Raw genomic sequence first — 22,462 nt, 5'->3', positions numbered from 1 at the left:
TCCAAAATAGTAACTTTACAGGAGAAGGAAAAAGCGTACTTTACTTTTAATGTAAGTCAATAGAACCAGAGTTTTGTCCAAGTCATTTTGGGCTGTTTCCTTTGCTCCATTCATATTTTCCAATTATGTCAAAAACTGAAAAACGTAGAAAATGGAGATACAAGGTTTTGTTCCAACAACAGCGATATATATATGTGTGTGTGTGTGTGTGTGTGTGTGTGTGTGTGTATGTATATGTATGTGCATATATATATATATATATATATATATATATATATATATATATATATATATATATATATATAATGTATGTATATGAGAGAGACTTACAGAAAGTTACATTAAAATTACAGAAATATGTTACAGAAATATGTTGCTCCCTGTCACTGAGAAAGCATTGCATTTTCCAGGCCAGGGATTTCTGTGAAATTGTTTAAATGAATCCTTTTAGTCCACATTGTTATTGAACTCCCTTTAAAGTTCCAGTCACAGCCAATGAAAATGTGTTTAAGTATTTGAAAGCTTTTTACAACACTAATAAACTGGCCTGTAGTTCCACTGACTTTAAAAACATGTTGAATCCAGTCAAGCTCCCGTATATTTTGTTTTGTTTGAAGACGACTGTATCTGTGAATGATTTGGTGCTGTCCATGTCTATATTAAACATAACCTCTTACACAGAATATGCTAGAGATGAAGGCTAAAAGCTATCTTCTTTGTTGTACAGAGTCCATTGTAAAGATGACCACTAGGTGTGCTCACACTCATTGCTTTTGTGTTGTTCTTACTGATTTTGCATGAGATAAATTACCTTTCCAAAAAAAATGTGTACACTACGTTTACAAAAATTTCAATATTTCATTTATGTTGTCTGCTTTCTTACCTGTTGAATACTTTCAGATAGTTTTTCCTCACAGAGGCTGCAAAACGACAGGCAAGATCAACCATGTACTTTTGAGTGTTTTTTTTTTTTATTTGTTTGGCCTTTCAATAAAAAAAAGTTGAAAAGTTACAAAAATAAAAGTTGTGTTGATTCACCCTGGAAATAAAGTTGGGTTTGAACTGAGTGCTTCTGTACATGTATATTTGAACTGTAAAAGTGAGCTAATGCAGAAGGAAGAAGTTATTCTCTGTACGTAACATTGTACATATATTATGTGCTATGGTTGCATGATTAATATGAAGAGCCTTAAAGGAGCACTTCAGCATTTTTCAAGCTAATCTCCATCTGCTGCGTGTACAGATAAGGCAGACAGGTAAGCTTGAAAAACTGAGTGTTCCTTTAATAAAATGTTTTTAAAAAAAGCATACTGCAATTCCAAAATAAATCAGAAAACATATTAATCTGAGGTCACCACTGAGCTTTGTGACTCTGTTAAACCTGTCCATTCATCGTGAAAACAGCCTGTTAACCACAGTGTTTTCAGGTCTGTCCCATAAAAGACAATCAGATTTAAAAACCTTTGAAATTATTCCTACCAGTATGTTAATGCTAATCTTAGCATACATGCCATTCAAATCCATCAGCTTAACATTATTAATTACAGTGTTATAAAAGGGAATGAGTTACTACCAGCTGTGCTGATACTGGTGGATAAATCCAATATCTGAATAAAGCAAAAAATCAGTGAATCAGTTTCTGCCCATGTCGCCCAAATGAGCGATTGGCCAACTGACTGTTTTTGTGGATTGCTTTAAGCAATGCTTAGCCAAAAAATGCTAACTTGACCAAATGATGTGGACATCATTCATTTACATTACAAAAACAAACCCATTCTATCATTATTATGATCATTATTATTGTTTGCCACGTAAGCAGGAGTGCCCCTTTAAATTACTGCATGGTTTAGTTCCGTCTGTATCCTCTTAGCTGGAGATGTGCTGAGCGCTGTACTCCTCGTAGTCTGCAGGGATTGTATCTGTAAATGTAACACGTGCACAGGGGAGAGAAATGTGTTAACATCTCTGAAAAACCATCCAACTGGAAATTTGGTTCAAATCAGCCAAGAGCTATTGTAGACCTTTAGTGCATGTAGTTCTCTTACCATTACAGCGATATTTCAGATTGGACCAGATGATGTTTTCCTGCGAGAAGCAGAAGACACCCAGGCGGCCACCCCTCATACTCGTGTCAATGACCACTCCAGAGTCTGCCACCAGGCTGGTGCCTTCATAAAAGCGGACCCTTCACAAGCAAAATGAAAACATTCTAAGACATCTTATATGTGCTCTTGAGTGTGTGTAGATTCTTTTCTTACCTAAGAACAAAGTCCAAATAAGAAAACAGTGAATGTTAGAATCTTCATAAAAACTGCATAAGTGGGTTTTAATAAGAGGCCAAATGTCGTTAAGAACATCGGGGGTGGGGGGGCTTGGGGCGTGCGATGGGGACTCAAGATATTTTAATTTTTTTTGGATGTCTGGATCCTTTGAAAGGCTGAAAGGCTTTTGCTTCCTGAAAGCCAGGAGCAGTGTTTAATCACTTTTCCCATAACCTATCCTCCAATAACTCTTGACTGTGTGAAACTCATCACTTTAATGCGTGAGGGTTTAGGCTGAGTAGGTGGTTAAATGTAAATATATTAATGTTGTGACCCCAAATGTAATGAAGTCACTGGTGAGTGAGCATCCCATTGTGACACTTTGCCAGTGCTTACATAGTACATCACACTCTGAATAAAAAATAAACAAAATGTAGTTTTCTTTGATATGGTAATAAAGGGCCCAACCTCATGGAAAACCTTTTTTTAATTAAATGTAATCATTGTTCAAGTTTCAAAATCTGTTGTTTACTCATTTCTTTATATATGGTTCAAATATGGAAATTAAGCTGTAAAATCAGCCCATTTTGAATTCATTGGTTTTGAAATGTCACAAATATCAATGCATGTATGTAGAGTTAAGGTCAAAATTATTAACCCTCATAATTTTCCTAATTTTCTGTCCAATGTTAAAATTATTCATAAAACTTTACATCGTAAAACATTCATCAGAGTAAATGCCCCCATTTGATACATTTTGCAAGAATCTACAAGATTGCTGTATTACAATTGTGTTAAATGGGGGGGGGGGGGGGGTCTAAATCAATCAGCATTGAACGTTAATAAATGGACTCCAGTGAACAAGGCTAGTGGCACTAAGGCTAAGTTGAGAGGCATCGCTCTTAATTTCTTTATACCAGGTAATTTCATCATGCCAAAAGCAAAAAAAATAAGCCTGGACCTCAGAAAGAAGGTAGTGGATGCTCATCGTAAGGTGGTCAGCTATACTGCCAATTCTAAGCATTCCAGTGCAGCTGTATGCTGCATCATCACAAAGTACAAGGACACTGTTTCAGGTGCAGGAAACCTTGTTCAGGGGTACATGTGGTCATGAAGAAAGAAGATTACATTGACATTTTAAAAGTTAATGTGAAGACATCTGCTGCCAGTTGCTGATGGGTCTTCCAGCAAGGCAATGACCAGAAGCACGCATTCAAGTTGGTCCAAAACTTTTTGAAGGATACCAAAATCAAAGGCTTAGAGTGGCCCTCTCAAAGTCCAGGTCTCAGTCCTTTTGAGAACCTATGGTGGGAACTCAAGGTTTAGGGCCATTCTTGAAAACCATGTAGTCTGGATGAGCTGGAACAATTTGCCACGAAGGAAAGTGCTAAGGTCCCTCAAGAGGCATGTGCCAACCTGGTTAGGAACTACAGTGAAAGGTTGCGAGTTCTGAGTCAGAAAGGTTAAGCTGTTTACTATAAGTTGTCAGAGGGCTGATAATTTTGGCCTTTCATTTTTGTTTTTTTCTTGTTTAGTAATTACTAAAAACATTTGGACCTTAACTGTACATCCATCTGTTTGGCCCACAGCATTTTAGCCCTGCTCACTCAAGGTGAAGTTATAAGGAGTGGACTGTTTTTTGTATGAGGGTAATTAATCAGAACCATATTCAGTAACATATACAAGTCTGAAAAGCAAAGTAGAAAACAGTCTATTTAATTATAAGGGATAAAGATTTAGATAAAGGTTTAAATATGGTTAAGAATGAAAGAATTATGACTGACGTTGGCACATAAAACCACACAAATGTTGAAAATCGTAGAATATGAGCCCTTTAAGGCATCTCACTTGATATATCCCACTTGAGGTCTGTGCTGCAGGTTCCAGCGGTATGAGACTTTGTCCTTCCAGCCCACATTACGAGGATCTTTCCACAGCAGACGCACCTGGTCCTTGGTATCCCCAGTGTGCCACAGAGAATTCCTCAAGAACTCCCCAGGCCCCGTCTTGGATTTTACAGCCTTGAATTATAGAGAGAGACACTCAGCTAACCGCTGCAGCTCTTCTTCAAAGGCTAGATTCATCACTGGACTGCAGTGGATGCAAACTTATTGTACTAAATATTTCTGCACATGCTTCACTATGGAGGCCAAACCTCCATTAGGCTCTAAAAATGCTTCTGCTGAGGCCTGAAGAGCAGCTTAATGATAATCACAGAAGTGGAGTGTCAAAAGCTGATGTGAGTGATAGTGATAGAGAATATTGGAACCTTGAGTTGAATGCCAGGCTCGGCCACAGCCCTGAAGGGCACAGCCTGCCAGTAGGTCTGCTCTGTCTGCTTCCACATCACTACATAGAAACTGGATGAGTCCTGGTAGCCAAAGATGAAGCCAGCATAGTCATCATCAGTCACAGTGTTCACGTGGAATGTGCCCTCAAAATCAACCCCATTGAAGGCTGTGTAACCTGAGAGGAACAGTGAGAACTACGAATTTAGCTCAGATTCTGGACTAGTGGTCACAAGCCAGGCTGCTAGAGATCTTACACCCTGTAGAACTTAGCTTTGACCTTAATACTGCACACTTTATCCAGCTACTACAGCTGAATGTTAGTCCCTGAAATCTGTGGTTAGATTGGATGATTTTTTATTTTGGAGATTAATCTTTCCAGAAGGTACAGCACTGGGCAAAAGTCCTCCTACCTTCATTTATTTAATTTCTTGTCAAAAGTCATTAAATGCATGTTCATTTTTCAGTGTCAGAAAAAACTGAAAACATATACTTAACAGAAAATTACACAAAAGCCTCAGTAACTAAATATGAAATAAAATTTCAATTTAATATAACAAATATAGTATAATTATTTAGTATTTAGTGTGTTCAGGCTTTGCCTTTACTACAGCTTCTGCAAGGATGGAACAATTTACAGAAGCATCTGTTGATTTTTTTAGATGTGGAGCAACTGTGGAGCTTGATTTTCTTACAAAGATGAAAACTTTTAAGTACTGTTTATCTGATGGTGACAGTTTTAGTCATTTACCACGTCTTACACGGTTGTTAGGAATCTCATTTTCACTTCATTTTGCAGTCCGTTTCAGGAAACTCCTGTTTGTTTCCACTTATTTTCATTTGACTTTGCTCTTCCTTATGCAATCTTACATCTAATCATCTCAGAAATCTCCTGAAAAGTGTATAACTTGTATTTGCCAGCCATTTTCATATAAATTTCATACATAACGGCTACTTTATGACTTTTGCACAGTTCTGTAGGCCTCTGGTAGGAGGGGGGTGAACGCTACTCAAGACCTTTTGACCTTTAAAGTTGGGAATCCATCACATTCTGCTAAGAGGTTCAGTCCAGCTCATTAATGTATTTAAGGCAGGTCGAGCAGACTTACCCACTGCAAGTCCTGGGTCGCTGTTCATGGTCTGAACAATCTCCATGCCCTGATTGAGAACGACCCAGTTGGGGTCAATCTGAGCCTCACCCTCTGGGTCCAGCACAACAGTCTGATAGGCTCTGAAGTCGGTCAGTGTGACCTGTGCATTCTCAGGGCAAGTATCAATTCGGTCGATCACTTGGTCCCGGTCAAAGTCTCCAGCGCAGGCATCGCCCACCCCATCATCTAATAAAATGTCCGGAGATATAAAACGTCATACCAGGAAAGTACAGCATGACACTGTTTTACATATGAATATATGGAGGATGATGTGTGGTTTGTACTGTTTTCGTCCGCCTGGTCTTTATTGGGAACCAGCCTGCAGTTGTCTTTATCGTCAGGGATGCCGTCATTATCATCATCATCATCACACTCATCCCCGTGCCCGTCCTTGTCTGTATCTAGCTGTGAGCTGTTGATGATTGTGGGGCAGTTGTCTTTGGTGTTCTGGTGTCCGTCTCCATCACTGCAAATCAGATTTAGCGTTAAAGATGAAGAGTAACTGGATAAGATGAAGCAAACACTGAATATGCATCTTAAGATGTGAATACATTTACCTGTCTATGTTAGTATCACATGTGTCTCCCACGAGGTCATCGTCAACATCAGACTATAAGAACAAGGAAGCAAGGTGGCAACAAAATTATGTATAAAATAAAATATATGCATAATTAAGGCCCAGGTTTGTGGACATGGATTAAGTCTATTGATTTATCATTGTATAGGATTAAGATCAATCTGGGTCCTGGAAACTGAACCTATACAGTGGTCCTTGAAAGTTTGTGAACCCTTTAGAATTTTCTATATTTCTGCATAAATATGACCTAAAACAAAAGTATGTGACAAAAGTATGTGAACCTGTAGGATTAGCAATTAATTTGAAGGTGAAATTAGAGTCAGGTGTTTTCCATCAATGGGATGACAATCAGGTGTGAGTGGACCATTGTTTCCCTCCTCAGGAGTAGTCGACCAATAAAGATCACTCCAAGAGCAAGGCGTGTAATAGTTGGCGAGGTCACAAAGGACCCCCGGGTAACTTCTAAGCAACTGAAGGCCTCTCTCCCATTGGCTAATGTTAATGTTCATGAGTTCACCATCAGAACACTGAACAACAATAGTGTGCATGGCAGAGTTGCAAGGAGAAAGCCACTGGTCTCCAAAAAGAACATTGCTGCTCATCTGCAGTTTGCTAAAGATCATGTGGACAAGCCAGAAGGCTATTGGAAGAATGTTTTGTGGACGGATGAGACCAAAATAGAACTCTTTGGTTTAAATGAAAAGCGTGATGTTTGGAGAAAGGAAAGTACTGCATTCCTGCAAGAACCTTATCCCATCTGTGAAACATGGTGGTGGTAGTATCATGGTTTGGGCCTGTTTTGCTGCATCTGGGCCAGGATGGCTTGCCATCATTGATGGAACAATGAATTCTGAATTATATCAGAGAATTCTAAAGGAAAATGTCAGGGCATCTGTCCATGAACTGAATCTCAAGAGAAGGTGGGTCATGCAGCAAAACAACAACCCTAAGCACACAAGTCGTTCTACCAAAGAATGGATAAAAAAGAATAAAGTTAATGTTTTGGAATGGCCAAGTCAATAACAGTAAATAGTTGAAATTATTTACAAAGATGGAAATAACTGAAAGATGGTGTACCTGAGTGGGATTTGGCACCTCAGGGCAGCTGTCACAAGCATCTCCCACACCATCGTTGTCTCTGTCCAGCTGGTCGGGATTGGGAACTGTCTGGCAGTTATCTAGAATATTCTTCAAACCTGACCAGCCAAATACAAAAGGTTATTGATGAGTAATTGACCAAAGCGACTGAATTAAAATCAGTTCAGCAAAATAGGACTGTCAGTGTGGATTAGATTGGAAGAGTAACCTATAAGGCCAAACAGTAGGACTGGATATAACATATATTTTTGCCACAAGGTATTTTTATAGCCTGGGTTCGATTCCCCAGCCGGGTGACCAGGGGATCCCTACTGTCTGGAGTTTGCATGCTCTCCCTGTGTCTGCATGGGTTTCCTGCCACAGTCCAAAGTATTTATTTTATTATTTTTTTAAAATGAAGTCTTAGACACACAAGAAAACGGTTTAAAACTATGTATCTTAGCAGTAGCAGTAATTATGCTTTTCCAGGAAAACCACTAAATAACATTAGAATAAATACAAATACAATAAATACAAATACAGTTGTATGCAAAAGTCTTGGTCAAATGACCTGTTTGGTTGGATATGAGTGCAAATACAGTACAATAATATAACTATAAAACAGCAAAACTAGTAATAAAATATTTTTAAAGTATGGTTACTGCAAATCCATTTAAAAAACATTAAAAATGTTGCTAACTATAAATACTGGACTTCCTTGAGGGGCACTTTGGAAATGGTTAAGATAACATTGACACAATTTAATTTATTTGTTTATTTGTATTTATTCCGATGTTAGTGTTTTATCTGACTGCCTACTGTCCAAATTAGTGACCTTACATATTTTCGGATGGTCTAAGACATAAATCTATGAAATATATCTTAGAGCCTGGATAGCTCAGTTGGAAGGTCGCCTGTTCAATCCCCTGAGCTGACAGTCTGTGACTGAAGTGTGCTTGAGCAAGGCACCTAACCCCCAGCTGCTCCATGGGCACTGTGGATAGGGTTGCCCACTGCTAGTGTGTGTTTTCACTAGTGTGTATGTAGTGTTTCGCTGCACGGATGGTAAGAAGGTGAAATTTCCTCAGTGAGGGACTAATAAGGGTCACTTAATCTTAAATGCCCAGAGAACAATTCCAACCAGACTGCACTACAGCTACTGTAAAGCACAGAGGTGGACACACAAGTTTGACACTGTTTTCCTTATAATGGAATCTGTGAGCTTGTGTTCATTGATGGGTGCATGAACTCGGAAGTGTTCAAAGAAACTGCTTAAACCATAAAAATATGCCTTTTAAAAGAACACTTTTCAAAGAGAAAATTCCAGCCTTGAAGGGTCTGTAAAAAGTAAATGTAACTTGGTTTGACATTTTGCTTCTTATGTTTGGTATAGCACAAATGTCCAAAAACTTAAAAAATCGACTTAGTCACGTTAATTAAACTAAGTAACTGTGACAGTCCTACAACCAGCTATGTATGAGGCACATTTCTGAATGGCTCTATAACCTGCAAAGCCTAAAATGTCATTGAATGGAGCAAACAGAATCATGAACACACTGATGTCTTAGAAGTCTGGCATGTAGAGGGTAGCCCTGCCTTTTTTGTGCACATGCTATTTATTTTGGGCTGCATGTCACAAGGTGGCAGTGTTTCAGTTAGGGCGCTTCAGAATTCTTTCCACTGGTCATCAGCTCTTGGCCGGACTTTGCAGTGGAAATGTGGTTTTGCCCTGGGAGACATGACCAGACTCTTCACAATGGAGTCGACTGAGTCAAGTGCTTGGAGCCGTGCCTCAGAACAGACTGTAAATGTCAAGCTCTGCCTGGGCTTGTGCTTTTTGATGCTTTTCAGACTGGAACACATAATTGTCATTACTATTGCTGTGCTTCAAAGGGACTTTACAGTAAGAATGCCCCCCAGGCGCACGGCTGTCACCTGAATTACTATTAAGAAGCCCATTGAAAAAATGCGTCTAATTGGTGTTCTGAAGAATGCAGACTCGCAGTCGCTCCTGTGTTTCCCCCATAAAAATGATCTAAGCACAAGAAAATCTGGACAAAAAGCAGGCTGACTGAAAAAGATATTTTCAAACATAATGCATCATTTCTGCGAAAACAAATGTCCTTGGAGGTGCTGTGACGTAAGGCAGGGATGGGGAAAATCTGAGAGAGGTGGAAATATGTGTCCTTGACATCTCTGTTCTCACTCTGTGATTTCTAAATACAGCAGTGGCCAGTGTTCCCTTTCATGATTTAACAAGATTTTAAGTTTAAATCATTACTGAAAGACTCTATAAAGCAGCAACATATAAAGTAAAAAATATCTCACATGAATATCTGTTACAAGCAGTTATCAGCTCCAAATGTCCAGGTACAGCTTCTATAACACCACTGTTAGCTTGTCTCTAACATAATACTGAAAATCCCATAAGGGTGCTAATAGTAATTATCATGATTGCAGTGATGGAAATCAGACAAAGTCAGGCTTTTTCTGAAGCAAATTAAAATGTTTCTGCATTAAACATAGTATAAACCATATAACGACATGCTTACAATTGGACTGTTCCTGTTTATGTGCTTACATGCAGTATTTTAAAACAGTTTCGAGCCTGTACCAGCCAATCAAATCTTAGATCTGGACTTGTCTGCCCCAACTAGTACTGACTCCAGACTGCAGGAAGGCGTAGCAGCCCAAATGGAAAATAAATATGAGGCGCTTAACACGTAATACAGTATGACGTATTTGAAACAGAGTCACGATGCAAAGGAATTTGTACAATGGAAACACTTGAATACAATACACATGACATTTGACATGCGCCAAAATAAAAAAAACAAAACCTCTATTACAATGTTCATCAACACTGACCTCTTTTTTGAGCTTCAAACATATTTGCCTCATTGCAACACAACCAGAGACAGTGAAATGTAATGCACACATGAGATTGTATTTAAACAGTAACATGTGGAAAACAAGCCACAATGAAAAGTTACAAAAAGGTTTGAATGTTTTTGATGTGCTGCACGATGGAAAGCAATAGTTGTGCCTTCATTACAGTTCAAGGAGGACTGTATTCATTCTGACACAAATTCAGCATTTCGTTTTTTTAAATGTAAATCCTCATGTCTTGTTTTTGAGGTCAAGCAACATAAAAGCAATATAATAGTTTTGTTTTCCCATTTTGGCATGTATCCTGCATGTCACGATGGAAAAGTAACATCATGTGTGCACAGCATTTCACATTTTTCCACTGTAATGCTTGCTTTTCAATTTGGCACAAATTCCTCTGCAGCTTTTGAGAATCTACAGCTTGAATACGATGTAAATCAGGCCCATCTTAGCCAAACTGCCTTTTTTTCTTCTTGGGTCCACAGAAGTCCACAATAATCAGCTTCTATTTTAAGTTTATTATTTATTTATTCTATATAAAGTTATTTGTTAACAGCAAGTAAAAAGCTATTATCATCTGTTCATCTATTAGTCCTTTTATATATCTTAGCCCCTGCTATTATCTTCATAAATGAACAAAAGTACATTGAATAGCTAAAAACAGTAGTAGACTGTACCTTGAAGCCCAAATTTTGTCAATACTTTTGTCCATTTTCATAGAAAACATTATGATAAACTTTGAAGAACAAAATATGTTTCGTGGCAAGTTTGGTCTGAGGAGGAAATGGTGTCAATGTTTGTAAACCAATTATTTTTTAAAATCCTAAAATCACAAAATGTAGCTTTAAATTTTTGTTACCGTCGCCGTCCATGTCATCATCGCAAGCATCTCCCAGTCCATCCTGGTCTGTGTCCCGCTGGTCTGGATTATTCACATTTACACAGTTGTCACATGAATCACCGTGAAGATCGTCATCACTGTTCTTCTGGTCTACATTCCGGTTCAACCAGCAGTTGTCCTGTTTTATGACCACACAGAGAAAATAATGGTCATTTCAAAGAGTAATTAAAGAGCTTCTGTATTAGTGTGAGATGACTCCTAGTGTGTACCTTCTCATTGAGGATACCATCATTGTCTGCATCTTCATCACACGCGTCACCCTTTCCATCCCTGTCTGCGTCCTCCTGCCCGGAATTAGGCACGGACATGCAGTTGTCCTGGAAGCAGCATGAACATGATCATTCATTAGTCTATTAAGGCTTTCGTGCCTTAGAGAGCTAAAGATGAAGAAAAGCTCACCTTTTTGCAGGTTGCATCCTGGCACTGAAGTTTTCTGTCAGGATAAGCATCTATGTCCGTGTCCTTGCCACACACATAGCCATTGCCTGCCCAGCCGATGTTGCACTGAAGAAGAAAGAATGCATTTAGGAATAGTTCAAGGATTTCGCAGTTTTCCCCTCAGCTAAAGTGTAGTTCATCAACCAAGACATGTTTGCTTCCTTATTACACTTGAGCTACAATGCTAATGTAGCTAAGAAGTAATGGAGGGACCAGTTAGCATCTTGTATGCTGCATGGCTAAATCATTACACAGTTGCCTTAATTCATGTGGAGTTGTTAAGTGATCTCAAATAGCCTTGCTACGTCGTTTCTGGAGCTCTATTTTCCTGCAGAGTTTAGTTCCAGTTCTAACATGCTGCCCCCCTTACCTAATACATCTGATCAAGCCAATCAAGAAGTTAGTTAGCTGGGGAATATGTGGCAAACTGTGGTTAGAACTAGAGCCACAGGAAGGTAGATCTCCCGAACCTGGTTTGGTGACCACTGCTGTACACAGACATAATGTATAATGTGGTTCACTAGTTAGGTGTTTTGTGAGATATATAGCACATTCTGTCTCAGCATCTCACCACACAGCTGATGCTTCCATCTCTCTCAACTATGCACTCAGCGTTGATGTCACAGGGGTTGGTCTGGGCATTTCCACACTGCCTGCTGGAGAGAGCAGCAGAAGCAGTAGAACCAGAGCCTTGTCCGGTACCAGATCCAGAGCCAGGTCCAGTACCAGAACCAGAACCTGGTCCAGTATCAGAGCCAGAGCCTGGTCCAGTACCAGGGTCAGAGCCTAGTCCAGAAGGCCTGCAGCCACTCACTTGGTCTCCAGTGAAACCAGGCTTACACTCTCCACAGTGGAAGGAACCCTAAATAAAAGCACCATCAACGACTGAAAAACCACACAGAAGCTTATTGACAGTTTTGTAGCTCTGTATGAAGGTGGTAAATAGGCATGGAAATGGAAATGAACATCTTACCACAGTGTTAATGCAGTAGGAATAAGGTGTGCAGCCTCTGTTGTCCGAGCTCTGGCATTCATCTATGTCAGTGCAGACCTGGTGCACAGAAATGAGGTTAGTGATGATTTGGCATCAAAACAGAAGCAGAATGAAGTGTTGTTTTGGCAATAACACAACACAATCAAGATAACATTCTTCTGTATATTGTTCCTTCAATAAAAATACAGTACATGCAGCTTCTTATGAACTTATGAACACTTATACAATACTGTGCTCAAGGGAGATACCACACTTCACTGATTTTATTTTCAGTCATTAGCCATTAGTTACAAGTTATTCATTTTTCAGGAGATGTTTCTGAGGAGGTTAGATGTATGAAAATCCACATGCAAATGGAACTCCTGGTAGACCACCAAAACCACCATCACCATGGGATAAACAGTACTTAGAGCTTTCATGTTTGAAACAGAAAAGCTGCTGGTGTACTCAGAACACCGGGCTGGATACTCCAGTGTCCTGACCTCAAAATGAATGAATGTGTTTGAGATTACTTGAATCATAAAAGGCAGAAAATGCAACCAACTTGTATGACTGAACTTTGGAGGATTGGAAAAATATGCCTACAGATTTCAGTCTACTGAAAGGTAATAAAGGTAAAGGGTGGGCAAATTAAATACTGAAAAAAGTTCATTTTATTTAGTTGTTGACACTTCAAAAATAAATTAATAACGTTTACTTAATGTACATTTTGGCTGGAGATTAAATAAATGAAGGGTGGTCTCTGGCTTTTGCAGCGTAAATCCTTAACACTTTAATCCTAAGAACCTATATGTGAACCTACAATTCAGTAACTTCAAAATTTACATATTAGTTTCATAAGTCACTGAATGATTAAAATGAAAAATAATAATGAATAATAATAAAAAAGTCAATAAAACAGTCACAGTAACACAATAAACAGGGGTTAGAAAACCAGAATTGTTTGGCAATTTGATTACGCATGTCCAAAGCAAATATAATAAACAAGAAAAATGCTTATAATAGCATTTGCAATAATAGACTGTTTGCAAGGTGGCAGCTATTGAAAACAGAATATGTTTTTAATAGATTGAATATAACCTTGATGACTCTATTACTACAATAGTATATGCTTTGACCCTTGCTATGTGCTTTCTCACCTGCTTGTGTGCTTGGGCATAGGTGATGCCCACCCCCTGTACCACATCCCCAGTGTAGCCTCTGGGGCAGCTCTCACATCTGAAGCCTGGAGCTGTGTTAATGCAGCGTACACCGGAGGAACACGGGTTGAACTGACACTACAAGCACACAAATCACAACACGCTGACAAGATGATCCTCCATACAGCTGTGTTTCGTAACACCAAACAAGCATACACACGTGGTCTGTGTGTGCAATTGGCAAACATTTGCACTCTCATGCTGAGTGATTACTCCAATCCCTCATAAAAATTCTTTTAAATCCAAATTGCAGCAGTCAAACAAGGACTTCCGTAGTGAAATGCAAATAAAGGCTAGATGAAATGCTATTACATGGGTTTTACTGAATGGGTTTGATTGTCCTGCAGCAAAGTAGGACACTTGCTCTGTGCAAGGAGAGATAACGTACTGCAGTGAGTAATGGAAAAAAAACAACAAGCGGCTTTTTTAGGGAGGGCCACTCACACAGAGAGAACTAGTCTGTTATGACTGCCTGCTTTCTCTCCATCTGTCTACATGATGAGTCTGAACTGACAGACTTGTGGATCATAACAAACACACAAACTTTACAGTCTTAGCTACAAGAGTGGTTAAGACTACAATGAAATAAACTGTAAAGGGAGTAAGGAATTAAAAACACCTCCTGACTGTGGTTGTATCTCAGCTCCTCTTGGTCAGTCTTGGTCAGTAACTTAAATTTTGAATGAATACTTCAGTTAACACTAACATGGCTCACAAGTAATGTATTTTAGTTGGGACCAGTTAATATGATTTACCTTCCACAAAAAAACACCAGCCATAAAGGAGTCACATGGAAAATTTAATTTTCCTCCAGGAGGATTTTGTTCAGTAATACAACATGCCATGTTACCATTGCTAGTAATTATCATGACAGCTTATGTCACATGCTTACATTAACTGTCACGACATTATGGCAACATTATGGCACTCTGTCATGACAATTACTGCTAAAGCTAATGTTATATTATTGCATATAATGTGTCATGACATATTTATGGAAAGGCTAAGTCATTGTTATGTTGTATAGCTCAAGTAATTTGTTACCATATATCATCACTTTTAAATGAAGACAATTTTTGTAGAGGTTTTGATGTAGAATGCAATCATTATTAAATTTTCAAAACATATGGCTCGTACATCATATCACACAAATCAATATATGGAAACAAAGCTGTCAAAACAACAACTTTTGAGTTTATCATGATTGTGATATCAAAAGTTTATTTTTTCTGACAGGTTTAACTTCAGTCCGCATGTAGGGGGTTCTAGGGTGTAACCATTAGGGTTTAAGTATCTGATGATCGGTTATTAATCTCACTGTTACTAAGCTCTGCTAAAGCCTGAGTAGACTGATGAATCAATGTGATGATCAGTTATTAACCTCAGTCTTACTGAGCTCTGCTAAAGCCTGAGTAGACTGATAAATCAATGTGATGATCAGCTATTAATCTCAGTGTTACTGAGCTCTGCTAAAGCCTGAGTAGACTGATAAATCAATGTGATGATCAGCTATTAATCTCAGTGTTACTGAGCTCTGCTAAAGCCTGAGTAAACTGATAAATCAATGTAGTGATCAGTTATTAATCTCAGTGTTACTGAGCTCTGCTAAAGCCTGAGTAGACTGATAAATCAATGTGGAGATCAGTTATTAATCTCAGTGGTACTGAGCTCTGCTAAAGCCTGAGTAAACTGATAAATCAATGTGGAGATCAGTTATTAATCTCAGTGTTACTGAGCTCTGCTAAAGCCTGAGTAGACTGATAAATCAATGTGGAGATCAGTTATTAATCTCAGTGTTACTGAGCTCTGCTAAAGCCTGAGTAGACTGATAAATCAATGTAGTGATCAGTTATTAATCTCAGTGTTACTGAGCTCTGCTAAAGCCTGAGTAGACTGATAAATCAATGTGATGATCAGTTATTAATCTCAGTGTTACTGAGCTCTGCTAAAGCCTGAGTAGACTGATAAATCAATGTGATGATCAGTTATTAATCTCAGTGTTACTGAGCTCTGCTAAAGCCTGAGTAGACTGATAAATCAATGTGATGATCAGTTATTAATCTCAGTGTTACTGAGCCCTGCTAAAGCCTGAGTAGACTGATAAATCAATATGATGATCAGTTATTAATCTCAGTGTTACTGAGCTCTGCTAAAGCCTGAGTAGCCTGATAAATCAATGTGATGATCAGTTATTAATCTCAGTGTTACTGAACTCTTTTGAGGGATGAATGAACTGACCAGTCTCCTGGCAGTGAACACGTTCACAAATAATGAGCTTTAGTGTTGTACTGGACTCATGCAGGTGTCTTGTGACAAGTTAACTATCTTTCATTAACTGAAATTCACATAGCTACCAATGTTTTAGTCAGATTTGCATGATTTTGTCATTGGGATATGGCAAATTATTCTGTTCATGAAACAGAAGTGGGATTGTTGGAGCAGCAGTGGATGGAACAGGCAATATACATGAAACATATCATGAAACACGATAAATTACATAAAGAAAACTGCCAACCATTGGAAATGAGGAATAGTAAATTAAATAATAATATGAATAGCAGAGTTTTTTTCCATGTGCTTTATCAGTAAGTGTTCTAAAAGAATTCTGAATAAATGACTTTTTATGTATTGTACTGGAATACGCTACTGAATACATTTACGGCTGTGTAGGTTTCAGACTACTCTTTCAAAATATTCTACCCAATACTGGTACTGATGCATCAAAATGATATGATATCGCAGTGGAAAAATGTATGGAGAACAGACATTCTAACACCAATCACCAATAATACCTTTTTAAAATTTTATTTTAAACCCCCTGTACAGTGAAAATGTTGAATGATGAACCCAGTACCGAAATCAAATCCAATCATAGGCATCAGTTTGTTCTATCCATTTCATGCCAGGCTGTATTCTAGATGAGACATTAAATCAGCCAATCAGAACCAAGGTAATTTACATGTATCAGTCTTGAAGGCACAGTAACAAGAACAGACTTTTCAAGTAAAAATGAACTGGGGCTGTTTTTGATACCACACAAATTTTGCAAGCAAAAAATATATAATACAAAGAATCTGTCTTTTAAGCAATTTTATAGGTGAAGTACTGTTTTATGTTGCGGTAACCTACCTCATTCACATCATCACAGTGGACTCCATCTCCAGTGTAGCCTTCAGGACACGGTGTACACTCAAAGCCTTGCTCTGTCGCAACACACATGCTCTGCTGGAAGCAAACCCCTGGAGCACACTTGGCTGGCATGTCAGTTTTTCCTTTCGGTCCATCTAAATATTAACCAAATGCTTCATTAGCCTGTCTCAGCAAGTCATCATCATCATTATAATGGCCTATAATGCTGGCTTAAGTGAATGGAAGCGCAATGATAGCACTAATTGAACAAGTTTTCACATCAGGCCTCGTGGAAGCAAGCAGGAAAGAGTCTCACCACAAGGAACGCACTCCATAATTATTTTTCTCATGTTGGCAGTCTCTCGGATCTGTTAGGACAATAAAGAAAGTGACCTGGAAAATCACTCTACCTGCTAAAAAACTTTAATAAGAGTCTTAGCTTACCCAAGGTCTCTGGAAAAAAATAAATATTACATGCTACCTGCTGGTCCATCTTCTCTTTCAGCTCTTGCATCATCCTTACAAGTTCAAACATAGGACCTGCCTCCAGTTTTGATGTAAGTCCTATAGAGATTAGGCCTATAATAAGCAGTCCGCGCTACAATTTCACAACCTTAACTTATGGTACCAGAAAAAACCTCTCACCCAGTAATTGTAGAGATTCACCCTGCTGGAGAGTGCAATCTTGAAGCTCCGCAACATTCTCAATAGACTCATCCAGGACGAGCTTGAGGTCTGACAAACTATCCTAAAGAAAACAGTGCACAGAGTAAGCATACAACAAATATGTTTCTCTTTCATCAGTATAATACTATAAGTTATACTCTTTGGGCATACAGCCACTGGGGTATCATTTTAGAAAGGAGTTAAAATCTAGTGCCAACCAGTTTAATCATCTGCAGTCATATTTAAGGGTGCAATGTATAGTATACAGGGGTGTAATGATGTATAATTTACAGTAACACTTGTCCTGGAACTCGGTATATCTGTATGAGACATGTGACATATGTACTATAGAATTTGCTACTAATATTCTACAACAGGTGTTCCCAACCTCTCGCGATTCTCGGCCCACACAGCTTTTGCACCACAAAAGCTTTTGTAGCCCATAAGATTGACAGGCCATGACCCAGATTGAGAACCACTGTTCTATAACATCCTCAGTGGCACAACCACCAGTAGTGCAGACAGTGAGTTAGATTGGGGCCCATAGTGCTGGGGTGCCCCAAATGTCTTTGGTGAACTCCTTATATCACTACTCATTTCATACCTCATGGATGGCTACCACAATAAAATCCCTCAGCATTAGCCTATATTAGAGCACAAATGAGCTTAAAGCATTACAATATCAAATGAATATATATTATGGTGACACTCAACTTGAACTGTGCTATATAATATTGATAATCATGTTGTGGCAGATAGGCTCCAGCATCCCCCCGCGACCCTGACGGAGAAGCGGCTTAGACAATGGATGGATGGATGGATGGATGTTGTGGCAGATGTTACATGCTGTCTTATTATGACAGATTTTGTTCAGTGGCATAATATTGTCATGTTACTTTTACTGGTAATTATCATGACAGATGACATTATGTTTGACGTCATAGCAGTTTATGTTGCATGCTATCCTTTGCTATTGTGTCCCTATTGTAGTTTGCCACCATGACTGCGAACATTATGACATCTGTTCTGACAATTCATAGTATCGCTTACATCATTAAGAATGCCCCACTGCCATTTTGGTTGGTGAGCTGTAAGTTGTAACCAAAGCTGGTATAAGGGGATCCAGGCCACTTCCTGGTTCTCCCATTAAGTTAAAAACATGACTGCAAAATTCCAGCGAGTCCTTAATGAATGGGGGTGAAGGGAGCGGAATGGCTAAAAACAAAGAGTTAAAATAGTTTCTTACTACTTATCCAGGACCTTCCTTTAATTTTGGAAAGTAGAAGGATGCATTTCACACAAACAATAAACAAACATATAAATAAATAAAATAAAAAATATTTAAAAAAATAAAAACTTACTATACTTACTACTGCTACTGAGTGCTGATTGGTTGGTGAGTAAAGCAGCTTATTGGCAGACTGAAGCAGTCATAAACATTTTTTATTCATTCATTTTCTAAGCACAGAACAGTGTAAAACATTAGCATTAACATCAGGACTAGTAATGCCAACCAATCAGCACTCAATAGCAGTAATGCCAACCAATCAGCACTCAGTAGCCATTCATAAAATAACGAATGCAAGTGTCTTCTGCCTAAGACCCATTTGCAGTAGAAAAAAATGGAACAATACAGATCTTTGCTTTTTAGTAAAATAGATCCTTCTACTTTGCAAAATTAAAGGAGGGTCCTAGAGAACTGGTTGGAATCTATTTTAACTTTTCATTTTAGCTGTTTAGCTTTATTTACCCACATTCATTTAGGGCTCACTTGAGTGCACTCTCTGGTGTTTTGCAGTAATTTGATATGACAGTAGAATTAGGAAGTGGCCAAGCTCCTCTTAAGCCACCTCTGATACTATAACAATTATGGTAACATAGTAAGTCATTTATAACTCATGACAGCATATGATGTTACAATGATGGCATGGTTATGTCAGTCTTATGTGGCAGGGCCTAGGGCCCACATATAAGACCCCATTAGGGCCTGTAGCATCCTACAACACTCTATGTCCAGGTTATTTGTAATAATAAGACCTTAAAATTATTAACTATTTCACCTTAAACTTCCTTGGTGATAAGCTTGTGCCTGCTGAGTAATTTCAACATCCATTGGAAAAAAATAAATAAATGAACACCATTTTGCAATTTGTTTTGGATTTCGATCTGTGGTATATGATATAAACATCACTGAAGCAGTGAATCAGACCTGTGCTGTAGTGGGCATGGTTTTCAGGGCCACTCTGTTGGGACCAGACGGCAGTGTCTTGAAAGCGACTGGTAAGTCCTCCACTATCTCCACCAGCCTGCAGTCCACATACAGGGCCATGCTGGGTGTGCCGTGTGTCAGCCCGCTGAAGTGCAGCATGACGTTGTGCGGGCGGCCATCTGCCAGCGGCACTTTAATGAAGTTGGCAGTGCCCATCTTTCCATTGCTTTTCAGATACCTCAGAGACACTGAAAGAGAGAGAGAGGCTTCTGAATGTGTCTAGACATTTTCACTTCAAACCTTGGTCTGAAATTACTGCATTTCTTAAAAGGCCCTTAAATTTATTTTAAATAAGTGCTTGATACAGTATGTAAATACAGTCAACAGTTCAAAAAGATATCGTTCACTACGAAAACAAACCTTTTTTAATTCACTGTTTCTGTGAATGTTGCAAAAAACATTTACATACACTATATGACCAAAAGTATGTGGACACCTCTGCTAATTATTGAATGCAGGTGTATCGCCACACACTTTGCAGACAGGTGTATAAAATCAAGCACATAGTCATGCAATCTTCATAGACAAATGCTGGCAGTAAAATGGGTTGTCCTGAACAGCTTAGTAACTTTTAACATGGCATAAGACGCCACCTTTGCCACATGTCAGTTTGTTAATGTTGATGCTACAGCAGACAAAACATTTGACACTTATATATGATTCCAACTTTCTGCCAGCAATTTAGGGAAGGCCCTCTCCTGTTCCAGCATGACTGTGCCCTGGTGCACCAACTGAGCTCCACAAAGACATCAAACTTCAGTGATCTGCACAGAGCCCTGACCTCAGCCCCATCTTTGCCTGACTTCACACATGCTCTTTTGACTGAATAGATGCAAATTCCCACATATACACTCCAAAATCTTGTGGAAAGCCTTCTGAGAAGAGTAGAGGCTCCATATTAATGTCAATGGTTTTGGAATGGATTGTCCAATGAGATTGTCAGCTGTCCTAATACTTTTGGCCATATAGTGTCTTGTCAACTGTTTCATCCTGTATTGGATGCAGAAGTTACCTATCTAAGACTGGTTTGAAAATTGTCATATATAGAATGAATTATGAATGTTTTTGGTACACAAACCGACACAAATATCATAAAAAAATAAAATAGTTAGTTTTCAATTGCTCTATCAAACCAAAGGTACCTTTGTTGAGTTTTCCATGCATAGTGAAATCAAAATAATCGCTATTATTGGCAGGGTTGTAAATGCGAAAAACACGTGTTGGAGCTTTATTGTGGAGCTGGAAGGTCGTCAGGATGAAAACGTCGTTCACATTTTTAGTCTTCAGTCCTCCTTGCAGCAGATCAGGCAAACAGTCCGGAGACACCAGGAAATCATAAACTGCAAAAGAGAAGTCGGCTTAACTTCACTAATATTTCACTGAATCTGTTTATCATCTGTTGTGCAAAAGTGGACTACATACAGGAATGTTACTGTTTATAAAGTAAAAAGCAGTTTAATTTTTTTTAATTTGAACTGCATCTTTTACTCTACCAAATAGCTAGAATAACCACTGAATAACTGAATGTTTGTCTTATTTCAGCAGAGCTACTGAAAGCTATTAACACTGCTTATTTCCAGCTATGACTCTGGACCAAGGACCAGTTTATAGAGTGTTTGAATTCACACCTATTGCTACCACAGCACACTAATGGGGCCCTGCTGAGATTTTCATTAGGAAGACTTTTGCAGGGCACCTCTAATTTCTACCATCTTTGTAAAGCATGTCTGTCTATTAGAGTCCATATATATTCCTTTTAAATATGCAAATGCTTATGTCCTGTCAGATAAGCACTGTGTTATTTTGCATAGCATTCTAACTGATGGCTGCCAGATATAATAAACGTTTCATAGTGCAAAATCTAATAGCAACAGCAGAGTGCAGTTTCTGCTTTTTCCAACAGAAAACTTGCCATGTCACACAAAAAGCAACATCGTTGTATTAATAATTAGGAATAATATTAAAGTTACTGACTTACCAATTCCTTGGGCATTCACAGTAGAGGAAAGTGCAAATAAACAGAATAAAATTCTGGCCCACGCAACCATTTTGATGATTTTCGTGGAAGAAATTCAAATTTCTTGTCCTGATTAATGAAGGTTCTTTTAGTGTCCCAGCTGAAGCCTCTGCTACTGCAGCCTCTGCAGAAGATTTAGAGCAACAGCAGCCAAAACAGCTGCTCTTTTTCCCTTGGATGACTGCAGCCCAGTTGCTGAATGAAAACCAGATAGGTGCCTGAGAGATTTATGCTTTTCAGATGACTTTAGACATGGAAGGTGTGACCAAGGACCTCCTCCAGAAATCTCCTAACTCACTTCCCAGAATGTGACCGTTTTACTATAAAAATGTCAGATGTGCATACTGAACAAAATAGAGATGGGAGGAAAAATGTACAAGTGAGATATTTTAATGAAAAATGTTCTATGAAAAGAGTTCTATGTGTTGATGTTTATTGTTTCATTATTAATAGATTTAATGTGAATTAAGTCAGGGCAGACCAAGGTTAGTGGACAGTAAATAAAACGCTGCCAGACACGTGCCGTCTGTTTCAGTACTTCCAACAGCTTGGGCTGTTTCCCCTCAGGAAATCCCAATACAATCTGAAGGGCCACTCCATTACTTT

At 38.7% G+C, this 22,462-nt stretch overlaps 1 protein-coding gene across 1 annotated transcript; it reads right to left on the bottom strand.

Annotated features, from left to right (window-relative positions):
- Window positions 1-919: 919 nt before the first annotated feature.
- Window positions 920-22,057, bottom strand: thbs4a (thrombospondin 4a). Its single transcript, XM_017691082.2, has 21 exons — window positions 21,818-22,057; window positions 20,982-21,179; window positions 19,780-20,027; window positions 17,550-17,652; window positions 17,386-17,468; window positions 17,221-17,272; window positions 16,905-17,059; window positions 13,716-13,853; window positions 12,556-12,633; window positions 12,154-12,444; window positions 11,544-11,648; window positions 11,354-11,461; window positions 11,103-11,262; window positions 7,355-7,473; window positions 6,258-6,310; window positions 5,985-6,166; window positions 5,659-5,886; window positions 4,531-4,727; window positions 4,110-4,282; window positions 2,046-2,185; window positions 920-1,919 (listed from the first exon to the last, which is right to left on the bottom strand). Exons 1-21 carry the CDS (start codon window positions 21,885-21,887, stop codon window positions 1,867-1,869), a joined length of 2,934 nt encoding a protein of 977 aa, XP_017546571.1. The 5' UTR covers window positions 21,888-22,057; the 3' UTR covers window positions 920-1,866.
- Between the last annotated feature and the right edge of the window lie 405 nt (window positions 22,058-22,462).

Source organism: Pygocentrus nattereri, chromosome 20 (assembly GCF_015220715.1).
Source record: "Pygocentrus nattereri isolate fPygNat1 chromosome 20, fPygNat1.pri, whole genome shotgun sequence".
Classification (NCBI taxonomy): domain Eukaryota; kingdom Metazoa; phylum Chordata; class Actinopteri; order Characiformes; family Serrasalmidae; genus Pygocentrus; species Pygocentrus nattereri.
Note: the sequence above shows the minus strand (reverse complement) of the source record. Positions and strands in the feature narration are given on the sequence as shown.

Excerpts from the sequence above, each read along its gene's own strand:
- thbs4a (XM_017691082.2), bottom strand. The coding sequence starts at position 21,887 with ATGGTTGCGTGGGCCAGAATTTTATTCTGTTTATTTGCACTTTCCTCT. Across the intron at positions 11,462-11,543 it reads AGGATGCAACCTGCAAAAAG|GACAACTGCATGTCCGTGCC; the intron begins GTGAGCTTTTCT and ends TGCTGCTTCCAG. Across the intron at positions 7,474-11,102 it reads TGATGACATGGACGGCGACG|GTTTGAAGAATATTCTAGAT; the intron begins GTAACAAAAATT and ends TTGGCTGGTCAG.